The sequence below is a fragment of the Equus caballus genome, chromosome 16, assembly GCF_041296265.1.
Source record: "Equus caballus isolate H_3958 breed thoroughbred chromosome 16, TB-T2T, whole genome shotgun sequence".
Taxonomy (NCBI): Eukaryota; Metazoa; Chordata; class Mammalia; order Perissodactyla; family Equidae; genus Equus; species Equus caballus.
In genome coordinates this window covers 28,697,237-28,716,193 of record NC_091699.1, presented here as the reverse complement: position 1 = coordinate 28,716,193, position 18,957 = coordinate 28,697,237, and the positions used below count along the sequence as shown (strand labels likewise).

Sequence of the window (18,957 nt, the reverse complement as noted above, 5' to 3'; positions counted from 1 at the left end):
TGGCAGCGTTTGGAGACATTTATTGTGGTCACAACTTTTGGGAGTGGGGGTTGGGTGCTACTGACTTCTAGTGTTTAGAGGCCAGGGATGCTGCTCAACATCCTTCAGTACACAGGACAGCCCCCTATGGGAGACAGTAATCTAACTCACAGTGTTAGTGGTGCCGAAGTTGAGGAACTCCAGGATGAGGCATGCATTAGGACTTACACACAAAAGAAATGTCTTGTGGCTAGTAAACATGTTAAAATATTCAGCTTTACTAGCAATAAATGAAATGCAAATTAAAATTTTTCTATCAAATTGACAGAAGTTTTGAAAGATGATGATACTCGAATGAAACAGGTGTATCTATACTGATGGCGCTATAATGTGGTACAGCATTTCTGAGGGGCTTTTAAAAGTGTTGATCAAAAGTCTTGATACTTCAAACTTTTGACTCAGTAATTCCACTTAGAGAAATCTATCCTAGGATAATAAAGTTTATTATTACAAAGTTTATTATTAGGATATTAACCACAATTATTTTTAATTGTAGTGAGCTGAAAGCAAACCTGAATTATTATTATTGTTTTTTAATGGTGGCTGTTAAATAATGATGCAACCATATGATGCAAATTAAGTCTTACTTTCAAACGCTGTTTGTCCCCTAAGGATACCCATGGTGAATAAGGTGGAGAAACAAAGGGATAATAGACTAGGATACCAAATTTTAGTAAATAAGTAGAATAGAATAAAATTAGCAAAAAATACACTAAAATATACTTTAGTGATGATCACTGGGTAGACTATGGACAATTTTTATTTTGTTTCTATCTTTCTCTAATTTCTAATTTTTTGTAGTGACTGTGCTATTGGTATAATCAGCAAAGAGAAAAAAAGACAGCCCTTTAAGTTTTGAACTCTAGTAAAATTTTATAGTAGTCCTATCATTTCTCAGACTGTTTACTTAATAGTCTTGTCCTTTCCCATATACTAAGTTTCAGTTTATGCGTGGGTCTGTTTCTGGGCTCTTTCCTCCACTGATATATTTTAATGTTTGCTCAATTAATCAATAAAATGTACTATGATATGGTATAATAATGCAAAAAAAATGTTCTCTTGATTGGGACCCCACTTATAGAGGTTTTCTGAGCTTATAATTTGTATTTTAAAATTAGTTCTTAAAAAACATTTTCGTGATTTTTGTGTAAGCAATTCACAGTATGTTCTTATTTTTGCCAGTCCTTCACTCACTTAATTCAATGTTGAGATTAAATTTACTTGTTTTTGTTTGTTCCAGTGATGTGATTGACTGAATTCTATGATACTTTAAGTCTGCTGGTTCAAATAGCTGTCTTTTGAAGGTTGTGTTTTATAAACCTTGTGTGAATGATCAGCCCCATTAAATTTATATTTTTACTTTGCAGATACCTCTTGGTTAGAACCTATGATATATACCTTTTAAAGGACAAAAGTTCTTGAAAATAATAGCTGAAAGCAAAAGAATAAAGGAGAAATTAACTTTGTTTTGCTATTTAACAGATACAAGACAAGAAACCTTTACTAGTCTTTGTAAGCATTATAGCTTCTGTGTTAAGAACTTAGGGTATGGAGTCATTCTGACTGTCCACTTAAAGTTCTAAGTGTGAACTTGGGCCAGTTTCTAATAACCTTTTTAAAATTGGCTAGTAACATCTCCCTAGTTAGGTTGAGGGATAGAGTCGAAATGAAATGTTTTAAAAGTGCTAAGAATAGGGCTTAGCACATTAATAGACTTTCAGCTGGAAATAGCTTATTTTAAAGTTTTTTGTCAGGGTTTTGGATTTTGTTTGGGTCAAGAGTTGGGAGAATTGGATGGAACCAGATTGGATTTTGTGAATCAGATTGATGAGGCATGGTGTGTGCTACTGAACAAAGACTTATTCTTACTACTACTTAGACAGATCTTAATTTCTGTTAGCATTAGTCATAGTAAATTCTGTATCTGTGCTTTGTGTTCAAGAATTGTAAAGCTACATGGTATTATATTTTTTTAATTTTTTGCTTGTAGGATTCAGTGGTCCCAATTTAAAGGCTATTTTATTTTCAAACTGGAGAAAGTGATGGATGATTTCAGAACTTCAGCTCCGGAACCAAGAGGTCCTCCCAACCCTAATGTCGAATATATTCCCTTTGATGAAATGAAGGAAAGAATACTGAAAATTGTCACTGGATTTAATGGGTATGCACTTAATACTATTTTAAGGTTTAATTTTTAGCAGAACATTACAGATTTTTCTTTGTCTTAGTGTGTTTGGTTGTTTGATAACTGATTATCCATTAGAATAAATTCTGTCTTTCTAGTAACATGTATAGTAGTTACTGATTTTCAGCTTACAAGTATTTAAAATATTTACAACTGTTGGCATTCACATTTTACATGAGTATGACAGTGGAAATGTTCATTTATCAGGAAATATTTAATGTTTTTCTTTCCGTTTTATATCTGGTATTGTAAATTCTTATTCTTTGTATAGAACATGTAAATCATTTGAGATAAGTCATATTTCTTTTAAAATGAAAAAAGACAATTTGTGAAAGTATGCTACTTGGTGATTTCTTATTTAAAAAATTTTTTTTGAGTCCTTCACCAAAAAGTAACATTTTTAGCCCTTTGTAAAACATTGCACTGAAAAAGATACTCTGCACTAAAATAAAACTCATCTTTTAAAAAATGTTGCTGTGTCTCATATTCTGTGTCATTTTAAATGCTTTCTTTTTAGAATGTTGTATTTTTAGGGTTTCGTTTCTTGAAGAGAAGTAATATTGGTGAAGTTGAATTGTTCAATGTTTTGTTTGGCGTTAACAGTTCGGAGTGTGGGGTGACAATACCAAATTTAGTGAATTGTGGATATGTTAACTGTGAATTCATATCTGGGGCAGATTTTATTTGAAGGGGTTTCACTTGTGAGTATTTTTAGATAGCATAAATAGTCTCTTCTTCAGATGTTTAATCACATAGGATTTGCAGCAAGATAATATAATTCAGTCAACTCTTTGTTATTTGTCTTGTTCCCCTGTTTTTAAGTTTAGGCATTTTGCTTAAAATATCAAATCCCTGTGCTTTGGTTTCAGGTCTGTTACTAAAATATTTTGGGAGGGGGTGTAGAAATTACAGCTTTATCTTTGAGGTTCATCAATTATAGTACCCTGTTGTACTGTTGAAAATTATTTAACCATATGCATGTATTTCCTTATTATTACTATTTAATTTTTTTAAGTGCATACCCAGAAGTCACATGCTATGTATTAGAACTATGTTGCATAAGATTTACTATTGAACCGAATGTGTTCAGGAGAAGAGGATATTTATAAATAGTGCGTAGATAGATAGTACTTAGGTATTATGGTGACTCATCTTTTATTTCAATAAATTATGGCTACCATTTAAAAATGAGAGTTAAGGTGAAATAGGTCAGATTATACCACTGCTTGTGAATGTTAAGCTAATTTACTTATGATTCTAAATTGGTAATACCGTTTTCAGTTCTTTAAAATTAAGTTGGATTAGACACAGATATCTAGGTTATTTAATAAATATAAATTTCTAATTTCTTAATCTGTAAAACAGGTTAATTGACCTTCTCAAAATAACCTGAACAATCATTAAATGTCTAAACATACTTAAACATAATTGCTTTTAAAACATTTTTTTATCTTGAACCATCAGTATTTTGAACTTGTATTTTTTTAATTTGAGTTTTCAAAGTGGCAGTTTATAAATCATCTTCCCTAATCAGGTAGAATGCAAGTTTTTATCAGGGATACGTTAATATTTTTCATTTTTAAATTTAACCTTTTTTGTATTATAGGTACATTGAAACACGTCTGTGATCTTTTTCAATTTCATGTTTTGAATATACATAAACTAGTAGTTGTTTTTAAAAAAAGTTTTCGTAGGAGGCGTGGGTAGAAGTGGCATTTTTTTCTTTTTCAACCAGTTTGAGCGTCTGTCCTTTCTAGTATACCTCTCCCACTATTTGTATTAGATCATCTTTTAAATTACAAAAGTGATATGTGTTCATAGTTTTAAGGAGAGCCCCAAATGTTATAGGAGTACATAAAGGAAAGAATCAAAGTAGGATCACATTACATGCTAGTTGTATTTTCCTTTTAGAAGAGTTTTGGAATCTTCTCTATATCAGTATATTTACGGCTTTTCTTTTGTTTGTCTATTTATTTGAAATGGCTGCATTATTTTCTGTTATATGAGCAGGTTGTAATTCATTTTACCCCATCCCCGTTGGTGGTAGGCATTGATTTTTTTGGCTGTTACAAGTAGTGCTTGTAGTGGACATCCTTGTACATACCTTTTTGTGTTGATGAATGTTATGTATTGATTATATGTATCGATTGTTTCCCCTTTTTTTAACTTGTAGAAATGGAATTGCTAGATTAGAGTGTATGCACACTTAAAATTTTTATTGATACTTCCAAATTGACCTCACAAAATGTGGTCATTTATGCTTTTGTGTGTATGTAAGTGCAGTTTGTGTAATTCTTCAGTATTTTTCTGTGTATGTGCATGGATTTTTTTCTTTGATTGCAAGTGAAATTGAACATCTTTCTCTGTCCTTATTGGCTCTTGTATGAATTGTGATTTCATATCCTTTTTTCGTTTTTCTTATCTTTTGGCGATTTTCTAATTGGTAAGTTTATTTTGTTGTTTTGGTTTTGCTTTTAATTTGCTCTGTGTTAAATGCTGAGTAGTATTTTGCCATGAAAAAAGGTTATTCATTTTCTAAAATTATTCTAGTATATTGTCATCATACACATTTTTCCTCCTTGAAGCGGAAATTGTCCATTCACTTGTTTGCTTATTTCCTGAGCTGTAAGATTCTGGAGAGTAGGGGTAACTGTCTTTTCCAAACAAGCCTAGAGCAGTGAATGCCCGAACACAGGGTTCTCGAACAAACAAGTACTGAATAAGTGAGTGAAAGGAAGAAGAGCACACTTCTGTGCCTATATTTTGTTTAACAGGGCATGGTACATACAATTACATAGTCAAATGCTTAAATTCTTTTTTCTAAATTTGGTTAGTTATATTTTCTTGTCCTTTTAAAATTACTTTTGAACTTTAAAATTTTATAGGAGAAGATGGATTGATTATAGCTACTCTCCAGAACTGAAGTTACAGTTTCTTAGATGAGAAACACCAAAAATTAAAACAAAATCAGAAACTTAAATGAGATGATGGATTAAAAGATATTTGTTGCCGTTTTGTGCCCTCTGCTTGGGCTTATAATGAACAAGAATCTATGGGCTTACTCAAACCAAGGCTATTTATGAAAATCCTCTTCCTATCATAGACACCATGAATATAATTTAGAAACTGCAAGTAGCTAGAAATTAATTCCTATAATGGGACACAAAGAGGGAATTTTGAAGGGTACAGAGAATGTAACTTACATTCCTAGTAGTTTGAAAAATTAAGACTTTTTTGTGTCCTCTGAATTACTTAGAATGGAAGAATACTGTAAAAGTATAAATCACTTAAGTCTTGCCCCTCCTTTGATAGTGGTGTTAGACCTAAGACCCCTCTAAAATAAGCAGCACGTTTCACTTAGTGTGGGTAGCACTAAAATAACATGGCTGTTTATTTGTGAGGGAGTCTGGAAAAAGTGCACAACCATTTAATAACTAAAAATCTTTGTTAAATCATCTCTTAGGCAGGTATAGTCACAACTGAGGAGTGCTTATCATCTTTTGGCTTGATAGTCTTTCTGACTGTTGCATTTTTTACTCTGAAGTTATTTTAATATACATGATTAACCAGATTTTGCTTAGTCCTGAAAACTTTCACGATTGTTTTATATGTGTGTTCATGCACACAGACATGTCTCGTAAGTTTCTGCACCTGAGAGCTTGCCTCTTCATACTTCTTTTAAAGGTCATAGATGAGATTTTTATACTCTTAAATCTGGATTGTAAATATAAAACACATGCTCCTTTTTTGATTTTGTGTTGGTTCGCCATTATTCAGGGATAAGAGAGTGGGTTCTAGCCTTTTGTTACTTAGTTCTCTTTTCTCTCTTGACTATTTTATTGCTTGCTGGATTTTCTGCTCCTTGGTTGGTTGGGAAAAATAGAGGTTTTGCATTTTTTCTTAAGTATTTGTGTCACTGTTTGTTGGGTGTATTGAATCTATTAGTTAAAATGTATTTATTTCTGTTTTCTTCACTCCCTTTTCTTCTCTTAGCATAACTAGTTGAGAATCAGAATTATTGAGTAGCCTTTCCTCCTACTCTACTCCCCTCCTTGTCTTGTCTCCTCATATGGCTTGGTGTGATGTTCTCTCTAATAAAATTTTTAAAATTGAAAGATAGGAACTAGCAGAAATCTAATTTTTTCTTGACATTTTTATTTGATGCAAGTAAAATAATTCAGACTACTCTAGGCACTATGCAAGATAGTTAACTTGATTAAAAGCATTGATAATCGTTGTAGGTTTATTTTGGAATGGGGAATGACACAGATATTAGTTTACTTATATTAGTTTAAAACTAGGTTAGTTACAGTTATTGAAAGAGGCTAATTCTTCATTTTCTTAATTTTTTATACTTGTCATTTCACAGTGACATTTTCAGTAGATCCCAGAATTTCTGACATTTGATTCAGAATTTCTGACGTTTGATTTGAGGTATAAAATACACACATATGAATATTTATATATGTGTATATTTATGCAAATGTCAAAGCCTGTGTACAGAAAGAGCACACTGCTTTAAAGGTAATATCACAGATTCCAGTGGTATTTCTGGCTTTCGCAGTTCATAAGAGCAAACAAAACGGAACCCGTTCAGCCTTGGATAACTGAGAGACATTTAAGTTAGTTTCCACCTAAAAAGTTCAGGTCTGACTTCAGTAATTCTGTTAACTAAGGCATAGTATAAATGTGGCTATTAATAGTCAGAAAATGAAGACATAGTAAAGCACATCTTTATGCATAAAACAAAAGTGAATTGGCTGTTTTAGCATTTTTCTTAATAGGATGTCTGATTTTATGATTATCTCTCTAGTTTTTTTACTCTAATGATCTCTGTGTTATACTTTATATTCCGTTATCTTTTTCATGAGGAAAATTGCACATACAATACAGAATAAGGTAGTCAGTTATCTGATTTTTTTTAATCTTAGACTGTAAATGAAATGTACGTTTCTTTTTTTTATTTTCTGAATGCTTTTTTTTCCAGCTGAATACCTTGGTTATATATTCAGAATATTTGCACATTTTGTTGATTAGACATTTAGACAGATTAAGATAAATTTTAGTCAAAGTATAGTCTAATCTCAGATTAAAATATGATGGGAAATTATTCCTTTAGGGCTTACTTTAGTGTTTAAAATTTCTGTCTTTTAAAAAATAGCATTGAATTACTATTTTATGCTTAGATGTCTTTCTCTGGTGTTCAGTAGCTTTTCTTGATATTTGAATTCCCATAGCTTTTAGATATATAAGATTTGACAATTTTTTTTTAAACTAGTAAATGGGGACAGAGTACAGTAAAATTAAGATACATAACTAATGTAAAATGTGTGATCCTATTTAATCAGAGTTAGTTGTTTTCCTTGGGATTAAAAGGAATATTTTTAGAGACAAAGATATACTTTTTAATTTTGTTTCTCTGTAGTTGGTTTTTGGAGCGTTTGTGCCTTCCCACAATCTCATTAAATAATAGATGGAATCAGGATGAAGGTAGAAACTAAGATTTATTGAACACTTTATAAAATATTTCAGGTGCTGTTAAGTGGTTTCTATATATTATGTCATGTTTAGTCTTCATGACACACATGTGAGAAGTGTACTTTCAGAATCCCTGTTTTCTAGATAAGAATGTGAAGACGTAAGAGGTAAATTCACTTTGGGCAAGGTCTCCCAGTGGGCTAGCCAGTGTTTTTTTTTTTTTTAACCACACTACTCTATAATTTGTATATTAAAAGTGGACTGGTTGACAGGGGCCGTCGTGGTGGCTAAGTTCACGCACTCTGCTTCGGACCAGAGTTCAGAGGCTCGGATCCTGGACGTAGGCTTACAGACCGCTCATCAAGCAGTGCTGTGGTGCTGTCCCACATACAACAAAATAGAGGGAGATGGGCACAGATGTTAGCTCAGGGACAACCTTCCTCACACACACACACAAAAGTGGACTGGTTGACAGTTTTCTGTAGTGTTTCTGAGTAATACCATTTGAAAGGACCTGTTAACCTTTGGATGCTTTACTTAATTATGTGGTTTGGTTTTGTTTTTTCCCAAGTTTTATTGGATTTTCTAGGTATACTTTTTTTTTTTAATGCTAGCTAGGCATGTCTTTTTAAAAAGCTTTTTTTAGTTCCCTATATAATCTTAGTTTTTCATCTTATTCTGTGGGCACAAAAGATAATATATTGCAGAGTAAACTGCATGTATTTTATTTGAAACAAGGAAGAATACTTTTCTACTAAGTTATTTATTTTACAGTGTACCTCTGCTAATGAACATCCTTCCTCCATTCTCCAAAATTTGGGGATTCTGGTTCAGACTTTTCATTGAGAGTGGGTGGTATGCATTTTTTCTTCTTAGCACATGTGTCTTTGGCCACATTTTTATTGGAAAAAGCCTTAATATTTTCAGGAGTTAAAATAAACTATTTTATGTGCTGTGTCCAATGGAAGAGTAATAGCAGGCAAACTGTCATAGAGTTGTACCAGGGCTTCATGTTGGATTTGTTTATCTGATTTATTCTTATGCTTCCTTTTAAAGACCTACCTCAAATTAAGCTTCATGCTTGCTTCCCTGGCATATAGTTTATTCTGTTGTTATAGCACTGTGTACACAATTTTATTAGCATTTGTTTTTGTATTTGTAATTATTTACATGTCTGTCTGCTTGGCTATTAAGTTTTTCTAGCTTTATAATAGGTTCTCATATTTATATAAAAGGTTAAAAAATACAAACTGTAAAGAGACCTTTTAATGCAGTTCTCAAAATTATATTAGTATTTTCAGTGGTTACTTTTATTTACCAGTAATGTTTTATTCATGAATTTTAGCCTGTCCATTGAGGAAGGGAAGTGTTGTGTGACATTTTAGTGCCATCTATTGGACACTTGGTAAAATGACTTTAAAAGCTGTTGAAAGTGTCTCAGACAGTAAGATTTTATCATTGGCTATTATTTCTATTACACGCTATGCAACATAGTACAGTTTTTCCCCTAAAAGCAGTATTAATTTTCACCAACACATACAGTGTTAATAATTGGCACAGTTCCTAAAGAAAATTAGCCAAATCATATACTGTAAACATTGTTAAGTAGAAGTTACTCATCTTTTAAAGGTAATTTTAATTTGAGAGAAAATACTAGTTTTTGGTGTTTTTTGAAAGAAATTTAGTTAGAGGAAGAGACATAAGTAGACAATATCTGTTTAAGTATTTGCCCGTTAGGTACTGTTTGAATATTCTTAAAACTAGCTGCTATTTTTGAATAAATTATAAACTTTTACTTACAGAATCACTGTGAGGTAATTAATGAGGGAATAGCATAGGTGGTGTGTGTGTGTAAGGTTTGGAGAGTAGTGAGCGAGAAGAAGGGCTGTGGTGCAGGTATACCACTAATACTCTGAAATCACGTTGTGCACATAAATTACATATTGAACATAATATATGTGAAGAGATCCTGCCCTTAAGAAGCTTTCAAATATGAACAAAGACAATTTGGAAAGTAATGTTGTTTATTATATATGTAGTTTGGAAAAGTGCTTAAATTTTTTTTTCAACGGAGTTAACAGCTGTCTTGCATATTAGCTGTGGGTTTCCAAGTATGAATTGTCTTTATAGGAATGAACAAAACGGATGTGTTAGCTTACTCTTTCACTGTTAGTAATGTTGTTAGTGTGCCTTGTGCTTCTCTCATCCATTTTAAAAAATTCTTAGTTTTGACAGTATACTTCACTCTGAATAGATTTTCAAAAGCAAGGAAGAGAGTATTTTTTCTCAGAAACCCAAAGGAATTTCCTATAACTGTCATGATGAACATCAAAGAAGTTAGGTATTTCTAACTGCGTCTGGATATTTGTGATATCAGGCAAACATTTCATCTTTAGTTAGTGCCCAGTCTTTTGGCAGAACGATAGTTTTCTGACTTTTAGGTTTTGATGCTACCTGAGAATTCTCAAGATTGATTCTTGGTCTCTCAAATAAGTAAAATGTTTGTTTTTATATGAATAACATTTACTTTTTACCTTTTCAAAATTTGTTATAAATCTTATACTGACTTTGTAAGAACATAATAATATTGATGCTAAGAATATAAGAACTAAATGTAGGTTGTCCAATTAGAAAATAAAGTTATGATTTTAATATGTGTGGTATAGTGGAAAGGAGAACATAGGATTTGAAATTAGAGAAACTAGGTTTGAGTCTTGGCAGTGTTACTCAGTAGCTGCTTTACCTTGTGTGGGGGGAGAGTGTTTTGTCAAACTGCCTATAATCTAGTAAAGAACTTTGCGAATGTTAACTCTGATAATTTCAGGCTTTGTAATTCTCTTTCTAAGAAGAATAGATTGCTTGGCACATACTTAGTCTGAAGTTTGTGTTTGTACTTTTACCTGCATTTGTCGTATCTAATCTCATGTTTGCTGTTCTGATTGTAATTCTGAGGAACGCTAACAGTATGTGAGATCGTTTTTATATTTATGAAATGATTTTAGTTCCAGCTTAGGTCACTTTTGTATTTGCTGTCATCAAATGAACATTTGATTACGGTTGACGTATTTGGTAAAGTAAGGGAAAGTAAGGAGCTTTGAGTATGTTTGTTGTGAGTATTTTAAGTTTGATGAAACATAGATTGTATATAAAGTTGTAATTATGGAGCAAAGACGTATTTATAATACTTTTCATTGGAATCATTTGTCTTATTTTGTCCAGTAACAAAGTGTTTGTAGTTTTATTTGAACACTGGAAAGAAGTCTTTGTATGCAAGAGAATACTTGAGGAAAAGTTTCTGTATTAAAATAAACTAACTTTATTATTATTTGTATTCTTTCGCTTGTAAACTTAAAATTGAATCTTCAGAATTGAGAATGTTGAAATTTTTTCTTGGTCAGTTTTGAAGCTTTTTGTTAGTTTTGATGTTCTTTTTTATTTTTAAGGCAAGGAAGAGAAAATTGTTTTCTTGTTAAATAAAAAGACAGGTGTGCTTATTCTCTTGCCTGTTTTTAAGTGACTCAGCCGTTCATTCCCCTATTGTAGCATTTCCTTTTATAGGTTAACACATGGGTGACTAGATAAAGCTTTAAATAGCAAGTTTAATAATGTTCCTAATTCTCTTGATAATTAATGACCTCAAACTATAAAATTATATTCTTTTGCAGTATCCCTTTTACTATTCAGCGACTATGTGAATTGCTAACAGATCCAAGGAGAAACTATACAGGAACAGACAAATTTCTCAGAGGAGTAGAAAAGGTATTTATTTTATCATTGAAATTATGTTAAACCTAGCATAATAGATTTCAGAGAAGAACGTTGAGTAAGATCTGGTTCAGGCACCTTTTGTTGAAAGAGGTTTTCTCAGCCTACCTGAAGTTTTTCCTAAATTATTTTCCGAGTTGTGTTCTAAGTTTCAAGGAGAGATTTTAATAGGAGGGGCAGAGGAGGGCTTGTGATCAGTTAAGTTTGGGGAAAAGCAGATTATTGTTTCTTGGAAATTCATTGTATACCTCAATATTATTAAAGGTTCTATGGAGTTTTATAGTTGACATTTTAACTTTAATAGAGTGTTTTGCACACTTGTTAACCCACAGAATTCACTTATTTGGTTCTGGAATTGAGGGACAAAACTTTGGAAAAACACTGATGCACATCATTTAAATTAGATACTGAGAGAGATACGGGTCAGATTTAAGAATGAGAGAGGGCCAGCCCCCGTGGCCTAGTGGTTAAGTTCGGTGCACTCTGCTTCAGTGGCCCAGGTTCAGTTCCCAGGCATGGAGCTACACCACTCATCTGTCAGTGACCATGCTGTGGTGACGGCTCAACATACAAAAAGAGAAAGATTGGCCATCGGTGTTAGCTTGGGGTGAAACTTCTCAGCAAAAAAGAGAGAATGAGGGAAGCATTAGGTTTTTTGTGAGTGAGGAGGATGTTAGTAATGAGGAAAGGGCATTCTGAACAAAGGAAACAACGTGGTGAACAAAGACATTGAGGTGTTTGAGGGAATGAAAAGTAAGTTTACTTGTCTGGAATGAAGAACTAATGAAGGAGCCCCAGGGGAACCAAGATTGGACCAATGGGTTGCTAATTCTCTCAGCTGGTGATTGAACCTAAAACAGAGTCCAGTGTTCATTTTAAGGTTCTAATTCAAATTCAATTTATTTTACCCTTGGAGCAGGAATCCAAACTATTTAGTGATTTGCAGTAGACCTTAGGGCCTTGCTGGATTACTATGTTTTGCTGAGCTTCCATGCCGTCAGTTTAATGAGATTTCTGAAGGGCAAGGAATTGAGATGGTTCATCAGTACTTATTTCTCAGCTCAGGGACTTTAATAAGTACACTTTGGTGGCCTTTGGATGGAGAGGCAGTGTCACAGTAGTCATATCAGGGGTGGCCCTGCCTTCAAATCAGGGCTGCAGTGTTTCATAGTTGGATAACCATGGACCAGTTACTTAACCCAAAGTCTCAGTTTCCTCATCTGTAAAATGTGGATAATAATAGGGTGTGAGGGGGAGTAAATGTAAAGCACTTACTCTGGCACGTAGCAAACTTTGAGTGGTTGTTGACAATAAAGTTTACCAGGATGATTATATTATAAAAAAGGTTTGAGTCTCTTTCCTTGGGGTATATATTGCTACACATCAAGCCTTGGATTGGGTACTGCTCCATCATACTTGGCCTAAATACTACAATCTCTAAATATCTTGATGATTCAATCTAAAATGAGAGAGTATGGTTCCACTCTATTACATATAATATATGATGTGAAGGCTTCAGATTAACTAGAGTAAAAAAAATAAGACTGGGAAAAAAATAAATGGTTTAGTAGGATATTAGATTTTGATCTTTTGTTATTGTTTTAGTTTTTCTTGTTTGATTGGAAGTTTTCATTTTTAACCTTTATTTTCATTTTTAGTAAAATTGGAATAAATGGAAACTTAACCTATCAGGGTGATTTTTAAGAAATTAAAACAAATGATTCAACTTTATGTTGTACTTTTCCTCATATTAAATCACCAATTTTCATTATTGCAGAATGTGATGGTTGTTAGCTGTGTTTATCCTTCTTCAGAGTAAGTATTGAGATTTTTCTGTTCCTGGTATATTGTACTTATTACATCGTTTCTAATATGTTAGTCTTAAAATAGGTTGCATTTATTTTATATGTAATTAAAAGGGATAACATTGATAAGTACTTGTGAATCTATTAACCAGTCCCCAGAGTAGAATATTACTGGTAATATTAATTATATGTTTTTGTAGTAAAGAGATTTGGATTAAAGAGATTGGTGATTTACTGTAATCTTAACATTGTTGGATTCATGTACTGTTGGAGCGCTCAGGGCCCTGGGATCCCATCCTAGGTACCTTTCCAGGGCATCTCTAGGACATAACTCCTAGGTTTGGAAAGCTGCTTGATGACGTTCCTCTTCGTGATGGAAAAGTATTTCCAGTTGTCAAGATTTATGTAGCAAGTTAAGATGTCAGTTTAGGGCATAGTCCTTGCCACTGTTGACATTTTGTTATGAGTGGATATCCTGGAAAGAATTACAGGAGGTTTAGCAGTGTCCTTGCCTCTACCCACTGGATGCCAGTAGTGTGCCTCTCTTGCCCTGAAAAGTGTCTTCAGACTTGCCAAATGTCCCTGGGGGATACAGGGTTGGGGAAGGGTGGTTGTGAGAAAGTTGTTGCCCCCCCTTTAGAAACATTGGTTTAAGGTTAAAATATCTCAGATTTCATAGACAATAGTGGTGAAATTGTTTTTAGAACTCTTTCAAGAATAAGATACTGAGATAATTCCATAATTATGTTATTTCTCAAAGAAGTCATTTTCTTTGGTTCTGTGAGAGTGAAAAATCTTACAGACTTGTGATTCTTAATCAAAATTAAAGAAGTAAAGCATCCATAACAATGTTTTTTTCTTTGCTCATAGGAAAAACAATTCTAATAGTTTAAATCGAATGAATGGTGTTATGTTTCCTGGAAATTCACCAAGTTATACTGAGAGGTGAGATTATTGATTTTTAATATCCTAAGAGTTTGCATTTTCCTAATTTTGAGTAGCAGGTTCAATAGACTTTTTAAAAAATTGGACATTTTTAAGGAGTGTATAGGATATAGTAAACAGAATTAGTTAATTTAGTAACCCACGGATCTGAAAGTCAAAATTTCAGCAAAAACTTTGGTGATGTGTTCATATAAACAACCTTGGGAGGGATGACTTTTTACAAAAATGGGAAAATGATGTTCATTTATCTTACCGTAGGTCTAATATAAATGGGCCTGGAACACCTAGGCCACTTAATCGACCAAAGGTTTCTTTGTCAGTCCCCATGACAACAAATGGCTTGCCTGAGAGCACAGACAGCAAAGAGTCAAACTTAGAGCAAAATGAGGACAAAAATCACAGGTTTGTATGTGATTTATATTTAATAACAGAAAATGTTTTCATGTTTTGTAAAATGGTAACATTGATTGATGGTTTTTAGCACTCATTTACAGTTTAGAATTGTTTTGAGGGATAGAACAAGGTTTTGTTGTGGTTATAGGAGCTATGGCTTCTGTTTGCAGCATTAGTACATGCTGACGATGGATATAGAAAAGGCTTAAAATTGCTAATTTGGGGAGATCCTATTTATAGTAGAATCTTAAGAAAGTAAAGTTGTCATGATACCTTTAATTTCTGGTTTTTGGAAGTTACTTGAAAAGGGAAAAGCTATTTGTAAATGAGTTGAAATTTTGTAAGTTATTTCTCATTGTAGATCATAAAAAGAAACCTTATATTTATATCCCATCTCAAAAAGAGAAAGTCTTAAAGAAAGACCATGTATGTCCATATGGAAGACTTATTGTTTTATTATAAAAGGACATTTAACTTACTGATGATTTGAACAGAAAGGTCATATGACTTGCTGACTAGTCCTAGTGGAGAATATTCATTAAGCAATTGAGGTTTCCTCAAAATTATTCTTTTGTGTTTTTCTTTGCCCAGATGTTACAATTTAACTTTGACAGTGAAATAGAATTAAAAAAATTTAGACCTTAAAAATGAGAATGTAGAAGTTGAAGAAAACACTTTTATTAATGACGCTTTAAAAAAACATTTACAGTGACTCTGCGACATCTGAATCAGAAGGTTCCTCAGTGAGCCCTATAAAAAATAAACATCCAGATGAAGATGCTGTGGAAGCGGAGGGGCACGAGGTAAAAAGACTCAGGTTTGACAAAGAAAGTGAAGTCAGAGAGATGGCCAGTCAAACATCTGCCAGTGAAATTTCTTCAGTTATGGTAGAAGGAACAGAAGCATCATCTTCATCTCAGGATAAAGATAAAGAAAGTAGTTGTACCAGGCAGCACTGTACTGAAGAGGATGAAGAAGAGGATGAAGAGGAAGAAGAAGGTATTTAGAGACCATCTGTAAAAGGGTGGAGTAAGGAGATCCTCAAATTCTTGTACTTCATTTTTGCGTGAAAGAATTTAACATAATGGAACTCCTTATAATTCTGATGTTGGGCTTTTCTCCTACCTGTATGTAGTTGCTGCTGAGTTTCAGGGGATATGATTTGAACTGTAGAATATCAGAATTCATGAAACTTAACTGTTGTGGAGGTATTTTGAAAATAAAATTTAACTACAACAACATTTGCTTATTTTTAGAGTCTTTTATGACATCAAGAGAAATGATCCCAGAAAGAAAAAATCAAGAAAAAGAATCTGATGATGCCTTAACTGTGAATGAAGAGACTTCTGAGGAAAGTAATCAAATGGAGGAATCTGATCTGACTCAAGCTGAGAAAGATTTATGTTCTGAAGGTAGTGAAAATACAGGCTCTGTAAGTAGTGGTTCTGATTGCCATGAAACAGAAGGATTAGTAGGATCCAATTCCAGTAAAACTGGAGAGATTCTCTCAGAATCATCCATGGAAAATGATGACGAAGCCACAGAAGTCACAGATGAACCAATGGAACAAGACTAACTATTTAGAAACATTTAGATGCAGTATTTTACATACAGTTCTGGTTTTACACTGTATAAAACTTTTATGTAATAAAGTGGACCTTTAGTTTTACAAGAGAAGCAGGTTGTAAAATAAAGTACTTTATGGGATAAATCCTGAAAGAGTTGTACATGTAAGAACTGTGAATATCAGCTCCTCTGGGTCCTGCTTACCGCTGACTTTTTTTTGGTCTGGTCAAATCAGTGGTTTGTGTATAGATTTTTTTTTTTTTTAAATTTAGAATTAAAGTTTTTAAACTGGAAGGTAATAATTATAATTTTGAAAACCTTTTGGAGATTATCACGTTTAGTTGATATATATGCAAGAAAGCTTTTTGTCTTGTCCCTTTCTGACAGCTCTAGCAGTTTTCATATTTTGGTCATAGTTTCAACATTTTAACATGTGAATTATAGGGTTTCATGCTGGTTTCCAGATTTTATTGTTTGACTATGTACAATGGAACTTTAAGTCATATATACATATATATATATATTATTCTAAGGGGGGAAATGTTATATTTTTCTGTTTCTATAAGAGATGAATACAGTGGATACTTTTTCTATTGATAATGATTGAGTTCACCTCTTTCAGAAGACAGTTTCTTTCTCTTCTGAGTAATTCAAATAAAATCTGGCCCTTGTGAAACCCTGGAAATCTTAAGTCTGTTGAAATACCAGGTTAAACACATTCCAAGAGATCTGTTCAAACTAAAATTCTTTTGTATACTTCTGAGGTGCCTGAGAAAAAGACTTCATTATTTATGAGAAAATGTGCTTTATCTTGGAAATTGTGTTCAAATATAGCTTACTGTTTTGTAGAATGAATGCTCATAAAAGCTGATGTGAGACCATCTCAGAAGAACTGGGCGGGTCCTTGACCTTTCGCTTGCTTTTCTGAACATTGTGAATATTACACATTTCTTTCTAAATTATTCTAGAGTATGCAAATGTCAATGATATGAAACACCACTGTACTGGAAGATTAATATATTACTTTAGTAATGTACCAGAGCTGAATGACTGAAGCTTTAGGGTGCATAGAAACCACCATAATTTGTATGACATTTTGAAGTGAATTAAATATTTTTGAACATGCTTCTTCGACAGCCAGTGTTATATTTTTCAGATCAACACAAAGCACAATGATTACTCTAAACTCAATATTTTCAAATTCACATATTTAAAGTCATGCAAGCTGCAACTTCCCTGTCAAAATTACTGGCTGCCAAATTTATACTTGTTTCTTCAGCTGTACCTTTTGATATTTAGAATTTTTAAATTTCTGTAAAGTAGATTTTGTAGAATGTAATGTGTTCACTGCCTTTGTGAAGCGGTATATAATTGTATAATTTCTGTGTGTAAACTGAATGCTTGGGCTTTCAATACAGTATTCATATAAAGCAATAAATATTAATGTTATGAAATATTCGAGTACATTTTTATCAAAATAGAATCCCTTTTTTAGTTTCAGATACCTGAAGTACACAGATGAACTTATAAAACTGATGCAAACAATTTCTGACACTGTATCATATGCTTTGGGGTGATTTGGGCGGCAACCACAAGTTTTGCATTTTGTTTTGACTACTTAAATTACTATAACTAAAAATACCGAAATGATTTGGCTCCGTTTATGTTTGTAGGGTAATATACTACTGACTGACTTGACTGCCAGGTTCACAGCAGCTGGATGATATATTTATGAATATGTCTAATAGTTGAAATAAAAACTGAATATTGATTTATTGTACCCAAGAGGGGAGAAAAATCACACATTGTAAATTTTTTTAAATTTTGCAAAAAATGTTAAAATGAAGCAAATTTTAAATGTGACATTCATTTCTGGTGACCTATTACTTGATTTTGTTGAGGGATATTTTTGCCAATGAGAACAGATTTTAAACATTTTAAGTTTAGAAATTTTGAAATTTTCTTTAGAATATTTATGAAATTGTTGTCAATAAACCTTTTCTTTCAGATCTTGTGACCTTTTGATATTTTTTATTTTAATTGTGCCATGGACCATTTGTAAACAAATCGATTTACTTTTGTTGGTTATAAGTTGAAGATTTAGCATCATGACTTTAAGGTCTGTGGTTTTATTTGTAAACTTGCAATTGCTCTTTTTGCAAGGGCAAAAGTATTTCTTTATTAAATAAAGTACAATAATGGTGAATGTACCAAAATGCCATCACTTAACTCTATGAGAGATCTGCATTTTAATCTATAGTTTAATAGTTTTAATATTTATTAGCTATTCATATGTTGATCATAGATCAAACTTGTTGCTGTTTATACAGATAATTGTAGAATGCTCATGGAATATCTTCTTTAGGATAGGTGGAACCTTTCTGTAGTTAAACTGGGAAACCTTGTTGAGCTGGTTGAAGATAGTGATGCCCATTTGAAAGTAAATTTACACAGGTGTGAATAGGTGCACTCATAGAGACTTTGCTTCAGGAAAATGTCAGTTCTAACGGTAACTGATAGAGATGTGAATTTTTTAAAAGGCTGATTTTAGGCACATTTTGTTAACATACATCAGCAAAGTCATATTAGAAGATCTGAATGAACAATCACGACCTCAGTGATTAAAAATATTATTTTCCTTTCTGGCCTTGAGCAGATTGTTTACCTGTTAGACTCTAGACTCTGAACCCAGCATATAAAAAGAATTCGAAATGCTGATGACGCAAGTGAGACTATATATGTAAAATGTTTTTAGCACTTTTCCCTTTTAAAAAGTAAAAA

At 32.7% G+C, this 18,957-nt stretch overlaps 1 protein-coding gene across 3 annotated transcripts in view; it reads left to right on the top strand.

Moving 5' to 3' along the window:
* The window catches only part of PPP4R2 (protein phosphatase 4 regulatory subunit 2), a 48,378-nt gene extending 30,748 nt beyond the window's left edge, over positions 1 to 17,630 (top strand). For all 3 annotated transcript variants that reach the window (XM_023620081.2, XM_005600435.4, XM_070238607.1), the window contains 7 exons: positions 2,030 to 2,200; positions 11,368 to 11,461; positions 13,245 to 13,282; positions 14,143 to 14,217; positions 14,476 to 14,619; positions 15,320 to 15,609; positions 15,867 to 17,630. In XM_023620081.2, the coding sequence (XP_023475849.1) occupies positions 2,030 to 2,200; positions 11,368 to 11,461; positions 13,245 to 13,282; positions 14,143 to 14,217; positions 14,476 to 14,619; positions 15,320 to 15,609; positions 15,867 to 16,186 (1,132 nt within the window). In that variant the 3' untranslated portion in view covers positions 16,187 to 17,630. The remainder of the gene's footprint in view (positions 1 to 2,029; positions 2,201 to 11,367; positions 11,462 to 13,244; positions 13,283 to 14,142; positions 14,218 to 14,475; positions 14,620 to 15,319; positions 15,610 to 15,866) is intronic.
* Positions 17,631 to 18,957: the final 1,327 nt, after the last annotated feature.